Below are 23,175 nucleotides of genomic sequence, written 5' to 3'. Positions count from 1 at the left end.
AGAATAGAGGAGAGTAGGTTGGGGTGAAAATATGAGAGGTTCAGTTTGGATGTGGTTTTAGGGCCTGAGGGCCTCCAGAAGAGTCGCCAGTAGGCATTTTCAGGAGTGCAAGAGAGGGCCCTGGCCTAGCCTCACTTCAGAGAACCTGGTTGTGTCCCTCCTTCAAATACACCTCTACATAAAGGGCCAAGAGGACATCCTACCTAGAACCCACATTCCCCCACCCCTTAAGACTATTCTCTGTCCCTAGGATTACGGGATTCCTTGATCAAATAGCACTGACCCTGCTTCCCATGTAGGCTTCCTCCTCAGGTCCACTCTCCAAAGAGAAAACTGTATCTCTAGGGTGCATGTCTCTAGGCCTTGAAGGATGGACAAGAAGCAACTATTTGTGGGGCTGTATATGGAGCCTACTCAGGACCACAGTGTCCACATAAGTGAATATGCAAGACCTCTCACAGTGTGGATGGAGCTGGCAGTGAGAAAAGAAATGGGTAGGCTGTGGGTTAGAGGATGGCTTCCTTATACTTCCACAATTTGGTCGGTAGGTTCAAGATTCTAAAATTCGCCATGGCTGTCCAGGTGATTATGGAAGTTTATCTCTCAAGGTAGAAGAATAGAACATATTCATTTGTTAACTTGACTTACAACTTCAACATATTTAACATATGCTATATAAGCATGTTTGTACTCTTGACTGAGTCCACAAATGTTAGGGCCAGCCTGAAATACAATCAGGAGTTTAGGGAAGACTTTACCTCTGGCCATACTTGGAGGTCATTGGCACCTAGCGAATGCTATGGGAGTGGGAAGTTTGCTCAGGGCAGGTGTCAAAGTCATAAGGAAGAGAGCCATGGCTTAAATCTGGAGGCTCATTACCCTTTAAGCAACAGGTGCAGGAGCCAGCCAAAGAGCTTGAGACAAATTGCCAGAGAAATAGATGTATTATGAAGGGGTCATTCCCGAAGCCAAGAGAGAAGAGTATTTCATGAGGAATGAAATGGTCAACAATATGGACAATGTATGTAATGTGGTCAGCACAGTGGCTGGCCCATGGTAAGCACCCAATCATCAGTGGCTGATGTACATTAGTGAATGTACTAATGATGATGTCAATGATGGAGGTGGTAATGATATCTCTATTCCTCTATGTGTCTTCTTCCTGCCTCAAACACTTTCTCCTCTTTGTCCATCTCTACTCAAATTGCTATTTATCACATTCTCTAGGATGTCATCCCCTTGCCCATTAGGTTGTCCTCCTACATGCTCTCATGGTCTCCTATGCTCATTCTTATCATTGCACAGTCTGCAAGTAATAGGCTACTGGTTTTTATTGATTGAGTGGTCACAGTTTCTAGGGTGCCCAATCACACTGGTTTGCATGAGACTGTCTGGCTTTAGTGCTGAAAGTTCTATGTCCCGGGAAAACCTTCAGTTTTAGGCAAACCCTAGCTGGTCACACGAAAATGACATCTCAATTTTTTTGAATGAGCAAATAAATAAAAGGCGGTATGTCAATATCAAAGCTAATGACTCTCAATTTTTCCTATGTATATGAGCATAAGCTCATGCAGAATGTTTTTTCCATACCCTCTTCACCTCAGTTTATCGAACTGAGGATGCTGTGGGTAAGACATTCTCATGACCTGTTTGGATTCCTGTCCCAACTCTGTTTCGCCCCATAATCCTGGAAAAGGATAGCTTCACTTTCTCAACCAGAGCTCCTTATCCGATCCACAGAACAAGAAATGATTTGAGTACTATTTTCTCAATTCTCTCAAAATTGACAAACAACACGTGCCATTCTAGATGCATAGGAGAGAAGCTGATGCATACCTTGATGCCTTAGGGCATTTAGGGCTTAATTCTTTCACCTGTCAAGAATCACATAGGCCCTACAATCAAGAATGCTGCTCAGATTGGCCTCTGCGCTTGTTGGTTAGCACAGTTGGCTGGAGGAGAGAAACTATGGGAAGGAAATAACAAAGGATGGGGCTTATGTTATCTGTGTTCTGCAAACTGAGGAACTGGGGCCCGGAGAGGAAGTACATTCTCATTTTCCCAAGATGGACAAAGGTAGAAAGCTGTGAGATCTCACCAATCAGGAAGGGGAAAAAGAAAGACAACCAACCGCCTCCTAGGCCTTGACGTGACAGTTGTCATCAACTTTGCTTCTCAGTTGGCAATTGCCAAAGTCAGGCTGCACTGTATGTCATCTTGTGGAAGACAAATGCTCTATAAATAAATTGACTTGGAACAGTCTCAAATACACATAAACCACAATGGCTTTAAATGTAAGTCTTGACTTTTTTTCTCATTTTCTTTCTCATCTTGGAGAGGTCAGCAAGGAAGTTTCTGCAAGAGAGGCCTTACTGAAATCCAACCTAAGAAACCAAGAACTTTCCTGTAGTCTCTTTCACACATGCTTCATTGCCAAATATTTGTTTAAAAGCTTATTGATTCAATACCTACAACTCTAAGCATGCAGCTATATATTACACTTAAGCTTTTGCTTGTTATACGTTATACATGAATCCTTTTAAAAATTCATTTTCTAGAAGAGGTGATTATTCATTTTGTCATTCAATTTCCTATCATTAAAAATTTCATGCATACTGACGGGGTACTGTGTGAAGAGAGAATATTTTTAGTGACTAAGCTGAGAGAAAAGATTGTTGATGGCTTTTCCATCTGAGGAAGAATCAGAGACAAATTTCTGAGGAATACCTTGAAAGACGTGAGAGCTACCAGAATGAACAGTACAGGAACCATGGCCTTAGGTCTGTGTCTCCAGCTTAGATTCTGAAGCAGAGGTACCCACTTTTAACTAACATTCTCAATGGTATTTCATTTGTGGGATAAAGTTAATTACCTCCCCCACCCCCGCCTCATCACATCACTACATTGGCAAGGACAGTAGAAGCACAGGATCCTGAGTTTTCATTAAATAGCCATTCATCTGAAAGGAAGGTCACAGTGCTGCCAATACTAATTGAAAGAGCACTTACTTTATGTCTGATTTACATGACTGAAAGAAAGAGGATCCATCCCTGGCCTAGTAAATACTTTTGATGGTATGAAGAAATGTCTAAATAGGCTAAAGGAGGTTAAATTCCACTGAAGCTTTCCAAGTATGTGCAGATAGCAGTTACAGAACATCTTGGTCTTGCTGGGCAAACTTCTTCTCAGTAGGCAAGATTTCACCTTGGCCTGCTAAAAATGCTGCTTGCTTAGGTTTCAAGGGTCCACATGCCTGTGCTTTTTACTGGGAAATTTTAAGGGTTTAATGTGGCCTAAGATGATTCTTCTGGACAGCAGCTCTACCAACAACCTTCTTGAGGAAATGCAGTCTGAGCATTAAACCCTAGTTCCTTCCTAACTTCCCAGCAACCCTCTCCTGTGCCTGGCAGGTTCTAGTAATGCCTAATCACTGGCAGCTCCTCCACCAGGCCATGCAATCAAATTGCATGCCTCTTGGCCTTTGCTCTGTTTTCTTTCATCTGGAACTTACTTCTCTTTTCCTCCCTGCCTTTTGCCTGTTTCCTAGGCCATTTATCATAACAGACTCAATTTAGGAGTTATCTTCTTTAGAAATCCCTTTTGGAACCTCTGTGGTGCGCTAAGGTCTTCTCCTCTGTGCCTTGTAAACCCCTTCTATGGTAACAACTACAATGCAGTCAAATTGAACTCACACAGGTGTTCACTATCCGATTATTAAATGTTCCAGGTTATGAATATGCTTACCTATTTGGGGTGGGACTAAGGAGCTAATTAAAAAAAAAATGCGTGTGATAAAATACACATAAAATTGACCACCTTAACCATTTTTAAGTGTACAGTTCAGTGATATTACATACATTCATAATGTTGTACAAATATCTCCACCATCCATCCTTATAACTCTTTTCATTTGTAGATATGAAACTCCATACCCATTAAACAGTAACTCTCCAGTCCCCCTGCCCCAGACCCTGGTAATCACTATCTAATAATCTAGTTGTAAGCCCCTAGTAGATTACTATCTGTCTCTGTGATTTTGACTACTCTAAGTTCCTCATATAAATGGAATCAGGGGTGGCTAGGTCGGTTAAGCATCCAACTTCGGCTCAGGTCATGATCTTGCAGTCCAAGAGTTCGACCCCACATCGGGCTCTGTGCTGACAGCTGGAGCCTGCTTGGGATTCTGTCTCCCTCCCTCTCTGCCCCTCCCTGTTCTTTCTCTCTCTCAAAAATAAATAAACATTAAAAAAAAATGGAATCATATAGTATCTCTCTTTTTGTGACTAGCTTATTTCTCACTTACCACATAATGTCCTCAAGGTTCATTCATGTGGTGGCATGTTGTAGAATTTTCTTCCTTTTCAAGGCGGAATAACATTCCATTGTATGTATATACCACATTTTGCTTATCCATTCTTGTGTTGCTTCCAAGTTTTAGCTATAGCGAATAACGCTGCCTTGAATATGGGCATACCAATAGCTCTTCAAGATCTTACTTTCAGTTCTTCTGGGTACATACCTAGAAGTGGAATTGTTGGATCATATGGGAATTCTCTTTCAATTTTTAAAGAGACTGCCATACTGTTTTTCCACAGTGGCTGTACCATTTTAGGTTCCCATCAACAGTACACAAGGGTTCCCATTTCAAGGAGTGAACTCTGACAAGTTTTTTTAAACGTCCGTTTAAATCTGAGAGGTTGGAGACACAAATGGGCAAATTTGTAATGAGGGTAAGGTATATTACAGTGACAACTTGGGTGCTTACCCTGTGCCAGAAACTTTAACATTTTACATTAATCTAATTTTCATATTATTCTAATCCTTACTATAAGCTTTTGAGATAACTATTACCTCCATTTTACAAATGAGGCTAAAGATTAAATGACTCCTCCAAGGTCACACATCTAACAAACTGGACCAACCAACACTTGCACCCAGGTCTGACTCCAAACGAGGACCCTTTATTCCACACTATCAAGGGGCTTTGGGGGTGACTAATCCGACAGAATCTCGGAGAGGTGGTTTCTGAGTGACTTTTTCTGGGAAAGGACCCCCTGGTAAGAAAGGCGCATGGCAAGTCTAAACGGAAGACCCTTTCGGATTAGTCTCGCAGCTAAGCAGCTGCATTTATCCTTACCTAGATTTTTATTGGTTTCGTGGAGTAAAATGGAAAACGTGTGACCTCCACGAGGCCGAGAAGCTGAGCGCGGGGTACAGGTTTCCTGGGGTCTTTCAGCGTCATTCTTTATCTGCCTAAGGTGTTTTCGCCTACCCCTGCACAAGGGGCGGGAAAGTGTATGTGTGAGTGTGGGAGAGAAGGATGGGTGGAGGAGGAAGGTTCTCCAGCCAAGCGCAAGGGAAGCGACTCTGCCGCCTGGCGCAGTTGCCAGGACAGCGCGGCCAGACCAGCAACGGCAGAAGCCGCACCGCGTCCCGGCGGCGGCTGCGAGCTCGAGTGACGCATTGCAGGTACGAACCAGCCAATCGGAGGCCGTCTCAACGATCGTCGGGCTACAAATCGCCACCACGATGCTCCTCCGCGCCGCAAAGTAGGGCCCTTCGAGCGCGACTCCACTGGCCTTTTAACGGGCTGGCTGGGGAGTGAAACCCACTCACGTCATTCGTTCGCCCGCTTCCCTTTATCTCTTGCCTCGTCGAGTAAATAACAATGGATAAAGGAGTCTTGAAAAGAGTTAGAGAGGAGGGGGTTGGCCGGGACTCGTTTGCGATGTTCCGTTATCTGGCATGCGGCGGAGGGATCTGGCGGAGGGAGGTGTTTATGAGGCGCTGGGGGCGGAGGAGGAGAATTAGTCCGAGTAGGGCGAGCGAGCTGACTGGTTGTGTGGTCGCTTCTCAGAGACCGGTAGCGCTTGCAGCATGGTGAGTGCGTCGCTAAGCTGCCGACGCTTGGCCTGAGGTGGGGGGGGGGGGCGAGATTGAAGCGAATTTGTGAAAGAAAGGGAACTCTGCTCCCCCACACCCATCAGGAGTGGTCTTTGCCAGAGAGATGGCGCGAAAGAGACTGGGGGCACCGCGGCGGTTGCGTCGCAGGTGCTCCCCCATCCTTATCCTCCTTAGGGAGGTGTCCCCCGGCGAATTGGGGGCTGGGAGCATTGCCTACGAGGCAGCGAAGCTCCTCAGGGGCTTGGCTGGGTGAGGATCATAGATCCGGGTTGAGGGGTAGCCCAGCACATGGTGGAGGCAAGAGAGTGGAAGGGCAGGGGGTGGGGGGCAAAAGCCTCGGGTCTGGCATCCCGAAAGGTCAGCCCTGGGGTTGGATTCAAAAGCCCAACGGACGGTTAGTGCTGGCGCCAGGAAGCGCCTTTGTCCGCTTGCGGCCGCCATGCGCCGAGGGGGCGGGAGGGAGCGCGAGGCCCGGGGTGAGCGCCAGCGCCGCCGTTAGCCCGCATCCCCCGCGTGCCGGTGGAGGGGGGGTGCCGGGGGCCGCGCGAGTGGGCGCGGCGCGCTGTGTGGGCTGAGCCGGAGCCGCGCGGGGAGCGGCCGGGGGGCGGGGCGGCGGGGCCGTGGCCGCCGCCCGCTTGACTCGGCTTGCGCCCCAGCTGCTGCGCTGGCACCTGCAGGGCTGCGGAGGTATCGGCCCGCGGCGCTGCGGGGCCCGCCGGTTGGGGACGGGTGGGGGAGGGCGGCCTCGGCAGTTTCCCATCCCCCTCTGGTGGCGAGAAGGAAGCTCGTTGAATCCTGCTCTTTCCGCTCCATTTGGGCTCTGGGCCTTTTCCACCACCCCTGGTTGGACAATTGAAAACAAATTTTTTTTCTTCTAAGTGGCTTTGTCATTGAAATGAGCTGCATACCTGAAGTCTGTCGCATCCTTACAGTGCGCGTCTTCTTGTTAGAGAAAGTCATCAGCTCCAGCTTGGATCTGAAAGGCGTTTCCTGTTCACCTACGGAAAGCAAGCTTTGGGGTGACTGCGGTTCTGTTGAAAGTCGCTTTTATCCTCCCGCAGTAGTTGGAAAGAGCCAGTGTCTATATCCTATTCTTGAGTACTCACGTGCACTCCTAATGTCAAAGAACCACATGCACAGAATTGCCCCCGCTCCCACCCCCTTGAAAAAGTCGTATTTCCTTACAGAAATTGCCAGACCATCTTAACGTGCAGCTCAATTCGTTTATTCAGTAATGGGTATCAAATACGGTAGTGATAACAAGAATATACCGAGGGCGGGGGGAGCAGGGAAGTTTAAAAGTATTTTCCCGTCACTTGAGACCGGAACTCCTGGTTTTTTCCTGTTTAAAAAAAAAAAAATCTAATGAGGGCGGTAATTTGCAATACCTATTTTGTGTTAACGTCTGCCAAGTGGTTACAGCGATGGGTGTGTCCAGAAGGCAAGGTGACATCTTAAGCAGGAGTTGGGAATTCTTGCCAACTGAAACCTCCAGCCTGTATGGGTGTGGGGCGAGGAGTTCGCCTTGGATAAACGAGTGATTATTTAAGTTTGATGCACTGGTTCTGTTGTGATTATTTTAAATTATTCCGGATTTGAATATACTAGTTGAATTTACTCTTTTAGGTGAAACAAGGTGTACATTATATGCATGTAATCAAGATTCTAAATTGTGGGGTAAATTTTTAAAAATGTTTTCAAATGAATGGTAAAGTTTTTTCCTAATCAGTCTAATCATTGAATCGGGAGCTCGAATAGATTTTCTTGGTAATGCATGCAGTTTGTTATGTATGTACGCTTTCATGGTCCTATGCCAGGGATAAGCTTTTGTAGTTCCTGTTTACACTATTGGTGCGTTCTATTGACCGTCATTGTTAATTAATTAGGAAGTTGTCTTAAGGTAACTTCATAATTTTAAAACCTGGAGATTTAAAATTAGGACTCTTATCAACTTATAGAATAAAAATTTGTGTGGAAGCGGAGTAAGATTGCTCCCATAGTTCTTGGGTTTATATGTAGTTGATACATGCTCATTGAAAGGGCGGGGGATTGCTTTAAGAAGACTTGGGGCCCAACTGATAAGTAAAAGATGTGAAGAGGTAGAAAGTTTTTGTGCTTGTTTAAATAATCATTATTGCATCAATATGCAAGGGCATCTCTGTTAAACTGAGGAAATCCACTATGGCCTTGTTAAAATATATAGAAGTTTCTAGATTTAGTTATAATGATCAAATTAGACCTTTAGTAAAGACCCTAATTTCTGTGAAATAATTTGTTCTAGTGGTTTCTTTATATGATGCTACATAGTACTGTTCTGTCAGAATTATATGTTTACTAAAATAATTTAAAGACTGTTTTGATATAGGTAAAATAAATACTCTGACTTCTGAAATGTAGAAAAAACTTAGTAAGCCTTTGTTGTATCTAAGTAAAACTTGGAATTAAGAGGAATGAATGAAAGCTAGAAGTTTATGTTCCGTTTTAAGCCTATGGATTCGTCTATTTATTCAAATAAGAGTTTTGGATTATTTTTAAACTGCCATTCACTAGATAAGTTCCAAGAGTATCCATGTCTACTTTTGAATGCCACTTAGGAAATGTTTAGTAGGTACATAAAACATTCACTTTTCAGGTCACACATTAGTCTAGATTAGTGTTTCTCAATGTTTACAAATCACCTGTGGTTCTTCAAAATGCAGATTGTACTTCAGTAGGTCTGATGTGGAACCTGAGAGCGTGCTATGCCTGGAAGCTTTCTCTGTAGTGACCAGAACAGTAGAAATTCTATCAATTGTAGAAATAAAGGAGTAAGAACTAGTCATCTTTCTAGTGGATTGTTCTTCACTTTACTGAGATAAACACACATGTTAATGAACTTGAGTTTTCCCAAAAGTATAATTCTTCTCGTTCTTCTAAGAAAATGGCATTCTCCATAGACAGAAATAAGAACCAGATTTATTTGCATGTAGTTGGAAAAGGCTTACAAATTAGAGTGCTAGGGAGTCGTGTATTTTTGCTTTTAGTAGGCCTTAATCTGAATGTTGCTGATAAAGTTTATTTTAAAAGCTTGAACTCTGGTTTAGTAGTAAATACGAAAATTTCTTTAAGTTTCATGAAACAATGCAAGCAAAATCCAGGAGCACTTTGAAGGCTGAGTAACAAAATGTAATGGCCCCATGCCATCTTGTCATCTTTCTACCTCTAAGAAAACACATTCTTAGAAAAATTCACAAATAAGCTTTAAGGAATAAACTATCAAACAGAATGCCGAGTTACAATATAGTGCTTTTAATTGTAAATGGATGGGAAAAGTAAAATTAAGAAAAAAACTTCCATGTGGCAATAATACATTTTGAACTTAACTTTGTAGAAAGGATAAATTTTAAATAGGTATCTCCATATTACATGACAAGAGAAGCACACGTGCTTATGTATATTTTGATCCTCCAAAGTATTTCATAAGAAGTAATCTGGTAATATAGACTGGAGTTAAGATGACTGGTATAAAAGACAAAGTATAGCCGGACGAAAATAGACTTCAAAATACCTGCATATGATACAGTCTGTGAGATCTTTAATGAAGGCCCTGCTACTGTCTGTAACGAGATGATGATGCCATGCATGTCTGTCTGTGGAAGTTGACTATAGTCAGGTTCATATTTAACATTGTAGGTTTTTCGATAAGTTAACATAAATAAAATAATTATCATTGAATTCTTGGGGCTGGCCCTTCACATAGTTTCTTACTGTGCACCATAACCTTGTAAGGTAGGTATTGTACAGATGAAATTGACTATGAGCAGTTGAGTAACCTGTCCAAGGTCACATGGCTATTAAGTGGCAAAGCTCTTGGATATTAGTCCAATGACTCAAAACGCCATCCTTTTTTGTCTACTCTGCCCTTTCTTCATAAATGATAGAAATCCTGCAAAATGGGATCGGATTAGAAGTAAATCCTTTATAGTCTCTAACAAAGTAAACACCAAGTCAGTGGATTTACTGTGTTTTAAGTCTTAATCCATAGGGAAAACAACATAGGACTGATTTTATATCAGATACTTGGTGGAAGATTGGGATTTGGAAGGATAAAAGTTGGGGTTTTTTTCAACTTCTGCATTTGAGCTTAATTATTGCCTCTTCAATTTTAAGATACCAGACCTTTGGCTTTTTTTCTTTTTTTAAATAGAAACTAGTTGAGTTTGCTTTGAGGTCAAATGAAAACTGTTGAGCAGGGAGAGAAACTTGCAAGCTTTCTGGGTCCTTCCCACATTTTGTCATGCTGTCCACTAGAAAAAATGTGATGCTATTATTCTATATCAAGTTATTTTTTTTCCAGAGCTGTGTTCCTTTAAAAGAGTGAAACCAGGCAGTGTTTATTCTTTCATACCAGTAAAAGAATGGATTAATCACAGAATGCTTGATTTCATATGGGTAAGGATATTAGAAGGTAGTTTCTTGTTCTGGCTTCTCAGTACCACATGGGTTGTTTCATGGGTTTATGTACTAGTAAGTGGTGAAATGTTCGAGGATGAAGGCCACATGAAGCACAAGAAGCCTTGGTATTTTTTAGATATGTTTATAAATTATGGTACTCTGCATTTAAAACTTAGAGGTATTGAGTATGTCTAACACCTTTTGTTTAATTCTGACTTTACTAGGTACTAATTTTGTACTCCTCCCAGAAATTTAACCTGAACCTCTTTCCCTATCTGTATGATAAAGAATGATACCAATACAGAGTTATTATGAAGATTGAATAAAAACCATGTATATAATGGACTTTAGCAAATGCCTGGGCATTTTTTTTTTTTTTAAGCAAAAATAAGTAACTCCTCTCAGTGTTAAAAAAAAAAAATCACAAACCTTAGGTTCACTTTGGGGTTTTAAAAGTCAAGAGAAAATGGATAGCTGGATTTAACATTTAGTAAATAATGTAGTTCGAGTGGTTAGAATCCTGGATTCCCTGCAGTTGCCTGGCAGGTGAGGAGAAGTAAAAACTGGTAGCGTTCCTGTTGCCTCAACTAGGACAGCTTGGAGTTTTATCTTTATAATAGATGGGATTTTCACTTAGTATTTTTTTTTTTTTTTAAGGTTTGGAAAATCCTTTTCATGTCCAAATGATGTGTTTAACCTTTTATAGGGATAACTTTGAATGTAGTCCTTGGACATTATTTTTGGTTCAGTGGACATTTCTTCTAATAGTGGTTTTCATCTAACAGAGGAGGTGAGCTTAAGTTTAGGTATCCTAATTTTGAGAAAGGAAATAATGTTTTTGTTGGATTCTATCCTTGCTTTAGAAGAATAACAACTCCATTTAAACTCTCTAGTATTCTAGTATGCCAAATTGCTTTTTTTCCCCCTCAGTTTTTGTGAAATTTGGACTTCAATATGTATTCTGAAATAATAGCTTGGTTTAAATATTAAACTTGGTCAAGACACTTTCATTTTTCACATGCATTTTCTCTCTTGCTCATACTAAGGAATGTTAGACTAAATGCAGTTTATGGTACAAGGTGAAACTTGAAAGTTTTAAAACTTGTTTCTTAATTTAACTGCTAATCTGTATACTCTGAAGTCACTTACCTATCTCTGTGATCTCTTTGTAGGCTGACCAACTGACTGAAGAGCAGATTGCAGGTAAGAAATAATAAATTGTACCCATTAGATTTCATTATAAAGTGAATAGCCAACCTCAAAATAAGTTACTTGTATGAAAGAATTCACTTTGGGGGTGCCTGGGTGGCTCAGTCGGTTAAATGTATGATTTCGGCCCAGGTCATGATCTCACAGTTCGTGAGTTCAAGCCCCTCATCGGGCTGTCCACTCTTAGCACAGAGTGCGCTTTGGATCTTCAGTCCCTCTCTGTGTCTGCCCCTGCCCCGCTCGCATTCTTTCTCCTCTCTCTCAAAAATGAAGTGAAACGTTAAAAAAAATTATCACACACACACACTCACTTTGCTTTGCTCTATGCAGTAGATAGTAAAAATGAGTGTAACGTAACATAGTAATTGAATCTGCTTTGTCAAATGAGAAGGTACGCTTGCCTGTGAAAGATGTATGGGGCTAACCTTAAATAAAGGCAGGTTTTTGGGGCACCTGGTTGGCTTAATCGGCTGAGTCTGAGACTTGGACTCCGGTCATGACCTCACAGCTGGTAAATTCGAGCCCTGCATCAGGCTCACAAACATTAAAAAAATTTTTTTTAAGGCAAGTTTTTTGGCTATGTGGGTATATACTTTGGAGCTTGGTGGTGGTGGTCTTTGTTTTTCTTGAAGATTATCTTTCAGACATGAATTCTGGGTAGTTTTTAACACTGCCAACTCCAAACTACTCTTCACAAGAAGAAAAGAGCCAAGTAGTAATTAATAGGTAATTTGAAATGTTGAATCAGGATGGGAACATTGAATTTACCCCAATTTAAAGTAGCTAATATTTTAACCTTAGAATTGCACATGGGATCAATCGGAGATAACCATTATCTCTAGAGAAAGACTTAAATCCAAAAGTTAATCATTCTGTTTTACAAATGTGTAATAAGTTGAATTTTGTCTTAAAGAACAGTAACAGCTATTGAAATGAGCTTTTAAATCTTGCTATGGCAATAAGTGAAATTGTTACGTGAAACTTGTCATGTTGTCTTTATGTGGTAACATTAAATATTGGTACTTTTGATTTTATTCTAACACTTTGTGATGGCTGGTTAACATCAAAATGTTGGAGAAACTAGCAAAAGATTTTTTTTTCTTTTTAATTCATTGTAGTGTTAAAATGCTTTTCAAACTCTTCCTTTACTTTCTTCAGACTTTATTAACACAAGTATCAAGCAGTTTTAACTACCAGTTTTCCTGGTAGGCAAGAAGTTTGAAGTGTTCCAAATCGCTAAAGCATTTTTTTTTTTTTAATGCTAGAGAAAACTGAGAAGCCCAGTTGGAACTCCAATATATATCCCATTTAAAGTAAGCCCCCACCAATGTAAACACAAATTTGGAGGACCCAGAAATCACTAGTCTCCTCAAACATTCATCACAAATACTATTTCATAGGACTGTGTAGAGTAGAAAGCTCCTTAGCATTAAGGACCAAATATATAAGTAAGTTTTATTTTTACTTATTTTTGTGAATTTGACTTAAATCTGAGAATTGCTTTCTGGGATTGATAAATTGCATGTACTGAGTGCTGAAGCAGTCAAGCAGAGCTTTGGAAATAGTTTCTTTGTTCATTTATATTATTTTAAATGTGTCCGTGAAATGTAAATTACTCTAAAGTAGTGTTGTTGTTTTTAATAATGTCTCCTTTAGGATCTGAAGGGCTAATTAATATTTCCGGTCTTAAATTCTTCTCTAATACATTTACCTCCCTGTCTGCCTTTCATTTCTTGGTATTCCTAGTCAGATAGTTATTCCTGCTGTATATAACACAGCATGTTCACTTTAAAATGTATCATTTAAGGTATCTGTCACATACCTGTGGGCTCATTATTGCCCTCCCAACCACACATACAACTAATTATCAAAACAAAATACTTTGTTTCTATTAAATAGATGAGGATCAGTCTTCAAAGACTGATAGCATTTTCATAAAGAATTCTAGCAGTAGTTCACTGGAGCATTCACTTTAGGATAAATGTGGTCTTTTCATTGACTTTCATCATATAATTAAATTTCCAGTGGGGATGGGAGAAAATCTATTTTATATTTTAGATTATGTTCCTACCCTGCATTTTCCTAGGCTTTTATTTATTTTTATTCTGTTTGTTTGTTTATTTTGAGAGAGAAAATAAGCAGGGGATGGGCAGGGAGGGAGGGAGAGAATCCCAGTCAGGCTCCACACTATCATGACAGCACAGAGCCCGATGTGGGGGTTGAACTCCTAAACCACGAGATCATGACCTGAGCTGAAATCAAGAGTCAGGCGCTTAACCAGCTCAGCCACCCAGGTGCCCCTTCCTAGGCTTTTAAAACCATTCCTTGGACCCCAGGTTTAGTGAACCTTTAGAGAAGCCAATGCTTTTATTCTACTAAAATAAAACCCTGTGAGATCAGGGACCTTTTTGTTGCCTCTTATATCCCCTGTGCCTCCCACATAGTAAGGACTGAAGAATGGATACACTTTAAACATGTTCCAGAACACCATCTAGTGTATCCTAAGAGTTATTCTGCTTCCTTCGAAAATCCCTTCCTCCTAATTTGATTGTTTTAATGTCCACCTTTGAGGTGGAGGCAAATTATTTTCTTTATCCTGATAAATTGTAATCACTGGGAGCTAGTAACATTTTAGAGTCCTTATCAAAAAATGAAATGTTAACAAGCTTAATAAATAAATCAACATTGAATATACTAAGGTACTTTTTAAGCTATTTTTATCTCCATATGATAACCATTATTACTTCAGATTTGTTTAGAAATTCTAACAGCAAATAACTTAATGTAGAAAAAGCATGTTTGTTTAGGTGAAGTTACTGGAATTGTTCACATTACCTAGTCTTAAAAGGCAATCCAGAAGAGTCCAGTGTGACCTTACTAACAAGTTAATTTTGTTGAATGACCCTGCCGTGATGTCAGTTGTTGGTGTTTGACATTTAGGGGACTAATAAGAAAAACCTAACAAGAATTTTTCTTTTTTGAAGTTCCAGTGTAGGGGTAAAACTTACTTGATAAAAATAATAATCTTAGTTTACGTAGTGCCAACAAAAGTCTGATACATGCCCTTTGTGAGATTATTAAGTTCAGAATTTTCTAAATACTTGGAAGTTGGTAAACAGGCATTTGATTTAAGTCATTCATGGGAATTTCTGTTTAGAATGGTGTACATCTATACATAAAGATAATTTTCTTGTGACTTAAGTTATTAGATGATAGATGCCATGTGTTCAGACCCTAGTAGTTTATGCATTTCTAGTCAGTATTTCTATGTCCTGCTTGGGGCAGGGGGGACAACCTGAGTAAAATGGAAATGTCTTCAAATTCTACTACTTGTGGGATTTATTGATCTGTTTTTGTCATTGAGTCAATCTAGTTAATCTATTGTATGCTAATTTTGTAAAAATCAATTCTTTGCCACTAAGCTTCTGAAACAAGGGGAGTTTGTCTGAAAACAAACAATATTAAATGGAATGGAATTGTCTTGTTACTGACTGTAGTAAATTACCCAACTAGTCAGTGATAACTTGGTCTAAAGCTAAACAGTTAAGAGATTTTAAGCAGAAGAAGGTAATGTGGTAATCTAAAAAAGTAGTAATAGCACCAGATAGTTGTGTGGGTAATTTTATTTTATTTTTTTTTTAGTATTTATTTTTGAGAGAGAGAGAGTGAACACAGCGGGGGAGGGGCATAGAGGGAGACACATAATCTGAAGCAGGCTCCAGGCTCTGAGCTGTCAGCGCAGAGCCTAATGGGGGGGCTAGAACTCCTGATCTGTGAGACCACGACCTGAGCCCAAGTTTGATGCTTAACCCACTGAGCCACCCAGGTGCCTCTGTGGGTAATTTTAAATAAAGAATCCAGTTAGAAGGCTGTTGTAATGGTCTAAGCAAAAGATGACAGGGCCATGAAACAAGATAATGTCTTGTAGAGATGTAAAAGGAATGAAGCAGTGTTCAGAGGGAAAGAGTTAAAAATGTCTTCTGCTTGCATTCCTAGGGTTGCTGGGGAATATAGAATTCTTTTTTGTAAGTCTTACTTGGGGTCAGCCAGGGGCGATGTCTTTTAGGAAGTCCAAAATAAAGGTACTATAGGGTGGGGAGGGATACATTCTAAGAACCAAGTGGATGCCTGAAACCACTGACAGTACCAAACTCTAGTTTTTCCTATGCACACATACCTATGATACAGTTTAATTTATAAATTAGGTGCAATAAAAGATGAACAACAGTAACAATAATAACAATGTGCTGTAATATAAGTTAACATGAGTGTGGTCTCTCATATAGCGTATTCACCCTTATGATGATGTAAGATAATAAAATTATTGTGTGATGATATGAAGTGTAGTGAATAAGGTAGGCATTGTGATGTAGTGTGTTAGGCTGCTATTGACTTGACAGTATGCCAAAAAGATCACCTGTTTCTGGACTGCAGTTGGTGTTGGTAACTGAAACAACAGTGAAACTGTGGGTGGGGGAACTACTGTATTATGTTAAGGAGAGAGACCAGTAGGCTAAAGAAGTCTTCATTATAAGTGGGCATCAATGAAATGGCCAGAGAGAAGAAAAGGGATAAGAAGATTGGTCATATCTACATGTGAGAGAGATAAATGGGAGCAAGAGCCTTTGACAATGTAAGGTAGGAAGTAAACTGAAGTACTGTTGTGAAAGCCAAGAGAAGTTTAGAATTTTTTCAGTGTTTTGGATGCTGCAGGAAAATGAGATCATCTTTTTCTTGACACTTGTCAGACATAGCTCTGAGTGCTTTATGCTTATCAATTAAATTCATAAACTTAGTAAGTAGGTTCACTTATTCCTGTTTAACAAAAAGGAGGAAGCTGAGGTAGTAACTTAACTTGCCTAAGGTTACATTACTAGTAAGTAGCAGAGCTGATATTTAACCCAAGTGGTTGAGTTCCAAAGTCTGCTTTTTAGTTTCTATGCTATATGGCCTCACATACTTAAGCACAGTTGTTCGATTGGGCAACTAGATCGTTACTGGTAGACTTGGCATTTTCAACTGATGAGTGGAGCTGGAAGTAATTGTAATAGTGGATTCATAGAAGAAATGTGAGTGATGGTGCTTCCCAAGATTGGGGGAAGATAAGGGCAGGCACCTAAGAGAAAATACAGAGTTTGAATTTAGTTTTATTTATTTTTTTTAATGTTTATTTATTTTTGAGACAGAGAGAGACAGAGCATGAACGGGGGAGGGTCAGAGAGAGTGGGAGACACAGAATCTGAAACAGGCTCCAGGCTCTGAGCAGTCAGCACAGAGCCCGATGCGGGGCTTGAACCCACGGACTGCGAGATCATGCATGACCTGAGCCAAAGTCGGACGCTCAACCGACTGAGCCACCCAGGTGCCCCTGAATTTAGTTTTAAACTTAAGACACATGATATATGTTAATGGTGATATCAGTGGAAGAGTAGTTGAGACCAGTGAAGAGATTATGATGGATTGAAACTGGGAGGAGTAGGACATGGGATTATATAAGAGGGAAGCACACTATTTCTTAAAACATGTCAGGTACACATTTTCAAATGGATACATATTTTGCGGGAACTTAGCGCTGTGAAATTTGAAACTGCTTTTGGATTTGCGTGCTGATGGGGTCTGATACCTTTTTAAAAAGTACCCTACCGGAAAATACTGGTTTTGTTACTAGCTCATTTATATGATCTTGCATTACCAAATTTAATCTCTGCTTTAGTTTATAAAATAAATGATGAAGCCAGGTATTCTGGACTGTTGTTCCAACAGCTTTCTATGTAATCCAGTGGTGAGTTAAAAGGAACATAATTTCACAAGACATCTTAAAGATCTAAGATAATATATTTCACTATATTAAAAGTTTGGGATATTATATATACATATATAAATTTTTTTTTTTTAATGTTTATTTTTGAGAGAGAGGGAGACAGTTTTCCGAAGCAGGCTCTGCCCTGATAGCAGACAGCCTGATGGGCCCGAACTCATGAATCCGTGAGACAATCTAATTGACTGAGCCAACCAGGCACCCTTGGGATTTTATATTCTAAATAAAGGTCTAAATTATCTTTGTTTTTAGTAATACAATACTTAGCTAAAACTAACCATTCATATCTTGATCATCTTATTGTTAGTATCATTATAGATTATTTGGTGATAGTTCCTTAGATCTCAGAAAAGGAAACTAGCCTATTGCATATTGTTCTGAAGTTTAAAGTTTTTTTTGTTCTTAAATTAGTAGGTTCTTAAATAGGCTTAATTTTAACTTTTGAGGATTACTTCAGACAGAATGCATATAGTTGCTCTATGGAAACACATGCTAGCTACCATAGTCTTATTTTTCTATTTGGAGCTTCAGTAGAAAATAGAGAAACTTTGATTCTTTCAATCCAGAATAATTTTGACTCTTAAATGTTCTCGATATTGGAGCTCTCTCTGTAAGATTTTAGGTGAAAAAAATTGCTGATAGGTCAATATGAACAACATATTGGTATGATTAGCTAAAGATGTTTGAAATATCACAGGGTCTTCCCACCTAATTCTTTAGGAATCAAAAGCTGATTTCAGGTGCTACCTCCATATATATCTTTGCTTTTAAGAATTGATTAATTGATTTCATTTAGGAGGTTACTTTTTATTGTTGTTAATTTGTACATTTGGATTGGTCTCTCTTTAAAACAGAATTCAAAGAAGCTTTTTCACTATTTGACAAGGATGGTGATGGAACTATAACAACAAAGGAATTGGGAACTGTAATGAGATCTCTTGGGCAGAATCCCACAGAAGCAGAGTTACAGGACATGATTAATGAAGTAGATGCTGATGGTAAATTTTTTTTAATTGGGGGTTTATTTGGGGAGGGGGAGTCAAAGAGGGTTATTTAAATCCTATTGTAATATTTCAACTAAACAAACCATTTCAGGAAATGGCACAATTGACTTCCCGGAATTTCTGACAATGATGGCAAGAAAAATGAAAGATACAGACAGTGAAGAAGAAATTAGAGAAGCATTCCGTGTGTTTGATAAGGTAGGTATTCAAGGATTGGATTTGTTAAATTTTGAGGATGACTCTTGGCAAGAAGGCATCACTTGACTTTGGAACTAAGAAATGGTGATTTCAGTGTAGGCTATCCTGCTTTGTCCTCCGTGACCTTTAATTTATAGTTCAACTATAGATTGTTTTTAGTTGGTATATATTTCTAAAGTGTATTTTTTTCCCTATGAGTCTGTAATTTTACTTATTTTACTAAATTTTTTCTAGGATGGCAACGGCTATATTAGTGCAGCAGAGCTTCGCCATGTGATGACAAACCTGGGAGAGAAGTTAACAGATGAGGAGGTTGATGAAATGATCAGGGAAGCAGATATTGATGGTGATGGTCAAGTAAACTATGAAGGTAAGTCTTTCACTACCTCCTTCTGCACTTTGATTTTAAGTTACTGATGTTTGTTAGGTATCTGATAGGTCAAAATTAGGGACCTCCCCCCCTCATAAAGATGATAAAATGGGTTTTTATATTTATAAACCTTTAGCTTTTCAGAGTGTTTTCTATAGATTAGGCAAAAATTGTCACCTGAGAACTTTTTTAGAACGGTTTACTATTGGTCCTATCCATATACCTAGTATCTCTACATTTTAACAAGATTGCTGGGCAATTTCATATGCACATTAAAGTTTGAGAAGCACTGTACTGCAGACTGCTGAATAGATCTTTGTATAATGATTGTAGAACAGTTTGAAAATCTTTAAAATTATTTCAGGATCCTCAAAATGAAATTAAGGTGACTTTCCTTCATTGGATTTATTTTTCCTCTAATTCGCTTTAGTATAAAACTGTTTACTTATGCTTCCATTCAAAATTACCATGTTATACCAAACTTAAGAGCAAGAATGCTTCTATTTACAATAGCTTATTAAAAGCATTAATTTGGTTTATTGGTTAATGATCCTTAGTAATTTTAGTTTATGGAGTTCCAGCCTTGACAGTCTAAGTAAACTAGCTTTCCTCTGTACCATACGGTATTTTTGAGGAAAGAAAGGGGAAATGGAGACTGTTCAGATATTGACTAATAAGATTGGTTTTGTCAGTCTTTTGCCATTGACACTTTTTGTGTGCTTCTTCTTTTTCAGAGTTTGTACAAATGATGACAGCAAAGTGAAGACATTGTACAGAATGTGTTAAATTTCTTGTACAAAATTGTTTATTTGCCTTTTCTTTGTTTGTAACTTATCTGTAAAAGGTTTCCCCCTGCTGTCAAAAAATATGCATGTATAGTAATTAGGACTTATTCCTCCATGTTTTCTTCCCTTATCTTACTGTCATTGTCCTGAAACCTTATTTTAGAAAAATGAACAAGTAACATGTTGCATGTGGCTTACTCTGGATATATCTAAGCCCTTCTGCACATCTAAACTTAGATGGAGTTGGTCAAACGAGGGAACATCTGGGTTATGCCTTTTTTTTAAGTAGTTTTCTTTAGGAATTGTCAGCATGTTGTTGTTGAAGTGTGGAGTTGTAACTCTGCGTGGACTATGGACAGTCAACAATATGTACTTAAAAAGTTGCACTATTGCAAAACGGGTGTATTATCCAGGTACTCGTACACTATTTTTTTGTACTGCTGGTCCTGTACCAGAAACATTTTCTTTTATTGTTAACTTGCTTTTTAAACTTTGTTTAGCCACTTAAAGAAAATCTGCTTATGGCACAATTTGCCTCAAATCCATTCCAAGTTGTATATTTGTTTTCCAATAAAAAAATTACAATTTACCCAACTGTTGCTCTGAATCTGAGTCATTTAATTAACTTGAGGTCAATTTTGAGAATCAAGTGGGGTGGTTTTTACTTAGTATAATTTAGATGTTTTTATTTGCTTGTTTTTACTCTCTAGATTGTGTTTAGTTTTGCAATTATGACACTTCCTTCAAAAGGTTTAAGTGAAAGATTAAAAAACTTTTTGTAAGTATGTAACATGAGAACTGGCATAACGTAGGTGTTTAGTGTTTCCTTACTTTTCAACTTTGGCATATCCACTTGTCCGTATTAACTTCATCCATGCAATGATTTTTTTAAAATATTTGTTACAAAAAACAATCCAAAAGAAGGGGAGGGTGTCATTATGCTTTTACTTCTATTTGCTAATGTTTTATTCATAGTGCTTTTTCTTCTTCATAAGGCAAAAGAGAACTTTGGGTTGTCCTGCCTATCTGCAACATGTTTTACAAAAAAGTTATCTTTAGGAGTGGATTGGCACTTCTGGTTTTAGTTTTTGCTTGCTTCTAAACCATTGCTTTCTCTATAATCTTAAGCTCAAAAAGTGGTTATCAGGGTTTGTTTGTTTGTTTGTTTTAGCTACCTTTTAAATACTTAATGCAAAATTCCATAGTAAACCAGAGCCGAGATTAAAACATTAAGTATAATTGTTTTCTGATTATTGTAGCCACAAGGTTTATCTTCCCAGGGGGTTAATTCATTTGGCAGGCTATTGCCCATCTTGGACTATTTCAATACCTTTATTCTACCAGAAAATAGAAAAGTGGATGGTTACTGAAGGAAAAGGAAACTAAGTAGGTTTTAGAGCGAAGTTACAGGCATTGATAATCCTAATGGGGTGTTACATTATTACATGCTAGGCAGGCAATCAATTAAATAGAGAGACCTTCATTACATGTAATAATTAAGTGAAAAGGAAGGCCAGCAAAGTATTTGGGGCAAAGATTAACATGCCTGGGTGTTGAGTCACAGTAGTCTCCAGTGTATTAAACATGGGCTTTGGAGTTTTATCTCAACAGTGTTCATATCACTGCTGTGTGTAAAACTTGAAGAGGTCAGTGTTTTCTAAGCCTCAGTTATTTTGCCTGAAAAATGGGTATAGTTGAGCCAACTGGTTTTTAACTTGACTTTTACAATAACGAAGGTAAAGTACTTAGCATAGTTCTTGGCGTTTGCAGTAAGTGTTCAGTTGATGTTACTATGCTCTTAAACCAGTTATGACTCTAAAATGAGGGAGTTGGTAAAAGTTAATCTTTCGCAGTTCCAACAGTTTTTCCAATCCCTACGTTTTGAAGTTTACCTAGGTTAACAGGGTGGAAGGGGACACTATTTAGGGGTACTTTGGTATATCATACTGATTTTTATGTTCTAATCTTCACAAAAGTCACAAAATTGGCATTTTGTTTTTATAGGAAATTGAAGTGAGCAGTTTTATATAATTTAGTGGGTCATGTTTGGCACGTACTGAGCTGGATGCAAATCTCCATTCCACTTCCTACAACAATCTTATGGAACTCAGGACTATTTTTGAAAGCTTTAGTCCTATGTTCAAATCTTAACCATATTGCCTCTTTTAGTATCGCAGGATTATGGTAATTGATAATTCTTACCCTAGTACTATCTGTAACATGTTTGCTCTCAGATAATTTTTTTTTTTGAACATTTATTCATGATTGATAGAGACCGAGCATGAACAGGGGAGAGGCACAGAGTGGAGAGACACAGAATCGGAAGCAGGCTCCAGGCTCTGAGCTGTCCGCACAGAGCCTGATGTGGGGGTTCTAACTCATAAACCGTGAGATCATGACCTGAGCCGAAGTTGGACGCCCAACCAACTGAGCCACCCAGGCGCCCCATGCTCTCAGATAATTCTAACATAAATCATCACTACTGCAGTTAATAAAAGTGATCCATACTTCAGGATATATTTTACAGAATTTTTATTAAAGATCTGATGCCTAACAGGCACTGTTGACCTCTACTTAGTGTATTCTTGAATTCTCAAATGCATCCTCCCTTTTAAAACTGCTGTTAGGATAACTTGAAAATAAATCTTAAAATTTTCTCAGTGATACTGTACAAGACTATGTTTTCTTAAGAGGACATTTTGTTTATCCTACATACTTAATCTGTCTTACTGGTGAAGTCCTGGAAGTCATTGACCTATGCTGTTTCTATTTTTGAGATACGCAAAACTATTTTCTCATCTAGATGTTCTTTTCTATTTCACACCTTGTATGGGTTTCTAGACTTCTCTGTACCTTTCATCATATTCCTTTAGTCTCTAGAGTACCAGTCCCTAGTCTGCTGAGCCAGTTTTACAGGCTCAGCCAAAATAAGAAAGTGAAATGAGGAACAGTGATAGACTTGATTTAATCTCTTAACATTTGTGAAAACTCTGGTTATTAGCCTTTTGGCCTTATAATTTCAGTTCTTGATTTCAAACTTGATGCCTGGTTGTTCCCCCCCAACACCCTCCCCCCCCTTGCTTTTAGTTGTTTTTTTTTTTTTTTTTTTTTTTTAAGGCTCTGTTGAGTTTAGAATCCCAGTATTTTTGGTAATGTTTGTTTATTTTTGAGAGAGAGTGTGCCTGTTTATTTTCAAGAGAGAGCGTATGTGTGTGTGTGTGCGTGCACGCGCTTGCGTGAGTGGGGGAGGGGCAGGGAAGGAGGGAGTCAGGATCCCAAGCAGGCTCTGCACTGGCAGCAGAGAGCCCAATGTGGGGCGCAAGCCCATGAACTGCAAGATTGAGATCAGACGCTTAACTAACTGAGCCACCCAGGCGCCCCATAGAGTCTCAGTATTTTGAGAGATGGAGTCTACTAGTCTCTCACAAAAAGTCACCTATAGAATCTTAGGCC

General features: G+C 39.2%; 1 protein-coding gene across 1 annotated transcript; it reads left to right on the top strand.

Annotated features, from left to right (window-relative positions):
• Positions 1-5,780: 5,780 nt before the first annotated feature.
• CALM2 (calmodulin 2) lies at positions 5,781-20,316 on the top strand. The gene is made up of 6 exons (XM_030310556.1): positions 5,781-5,880; positions 11,511-11,541; positions 18,220-18,363; positions 18,461-18,567; positions 18,802-18,937; positions 19,672-20,316. The coding sequence occupies exons 1-6, from the start codon at positions 5,878-5,880 to the stop codon at positions 19,698-19,700; spliced, it is 450 nt and encodes a 149-aa protein (XP_030166416.1). The 5' UTR covers positions 5,781-5,877; the 3' UTR covers positions 19,701-20,316.
• The last annotated feature ends 2,859 nt before the right edge of the window (positions 20,317-23,175 follow it).

This window comes from Lynx canadensis, chromosome A3, assembly GCF_007474595.2.
Source record: "Lynx canadensis isolate LIC74 chromosome A3, mLynCan4.pri.v2, whole genome shotgun sequence".
Lineage (NCBI taxonomy): Eukaryota > Metazoa > Chordata > Mammalia > Carnivora > Felidae > Lynx > Lynx canadensis.
Note: the sequence above shows the minus strand (reverse complement) of the source record. Positions and strands in the feature narration are given on the sequence as shown.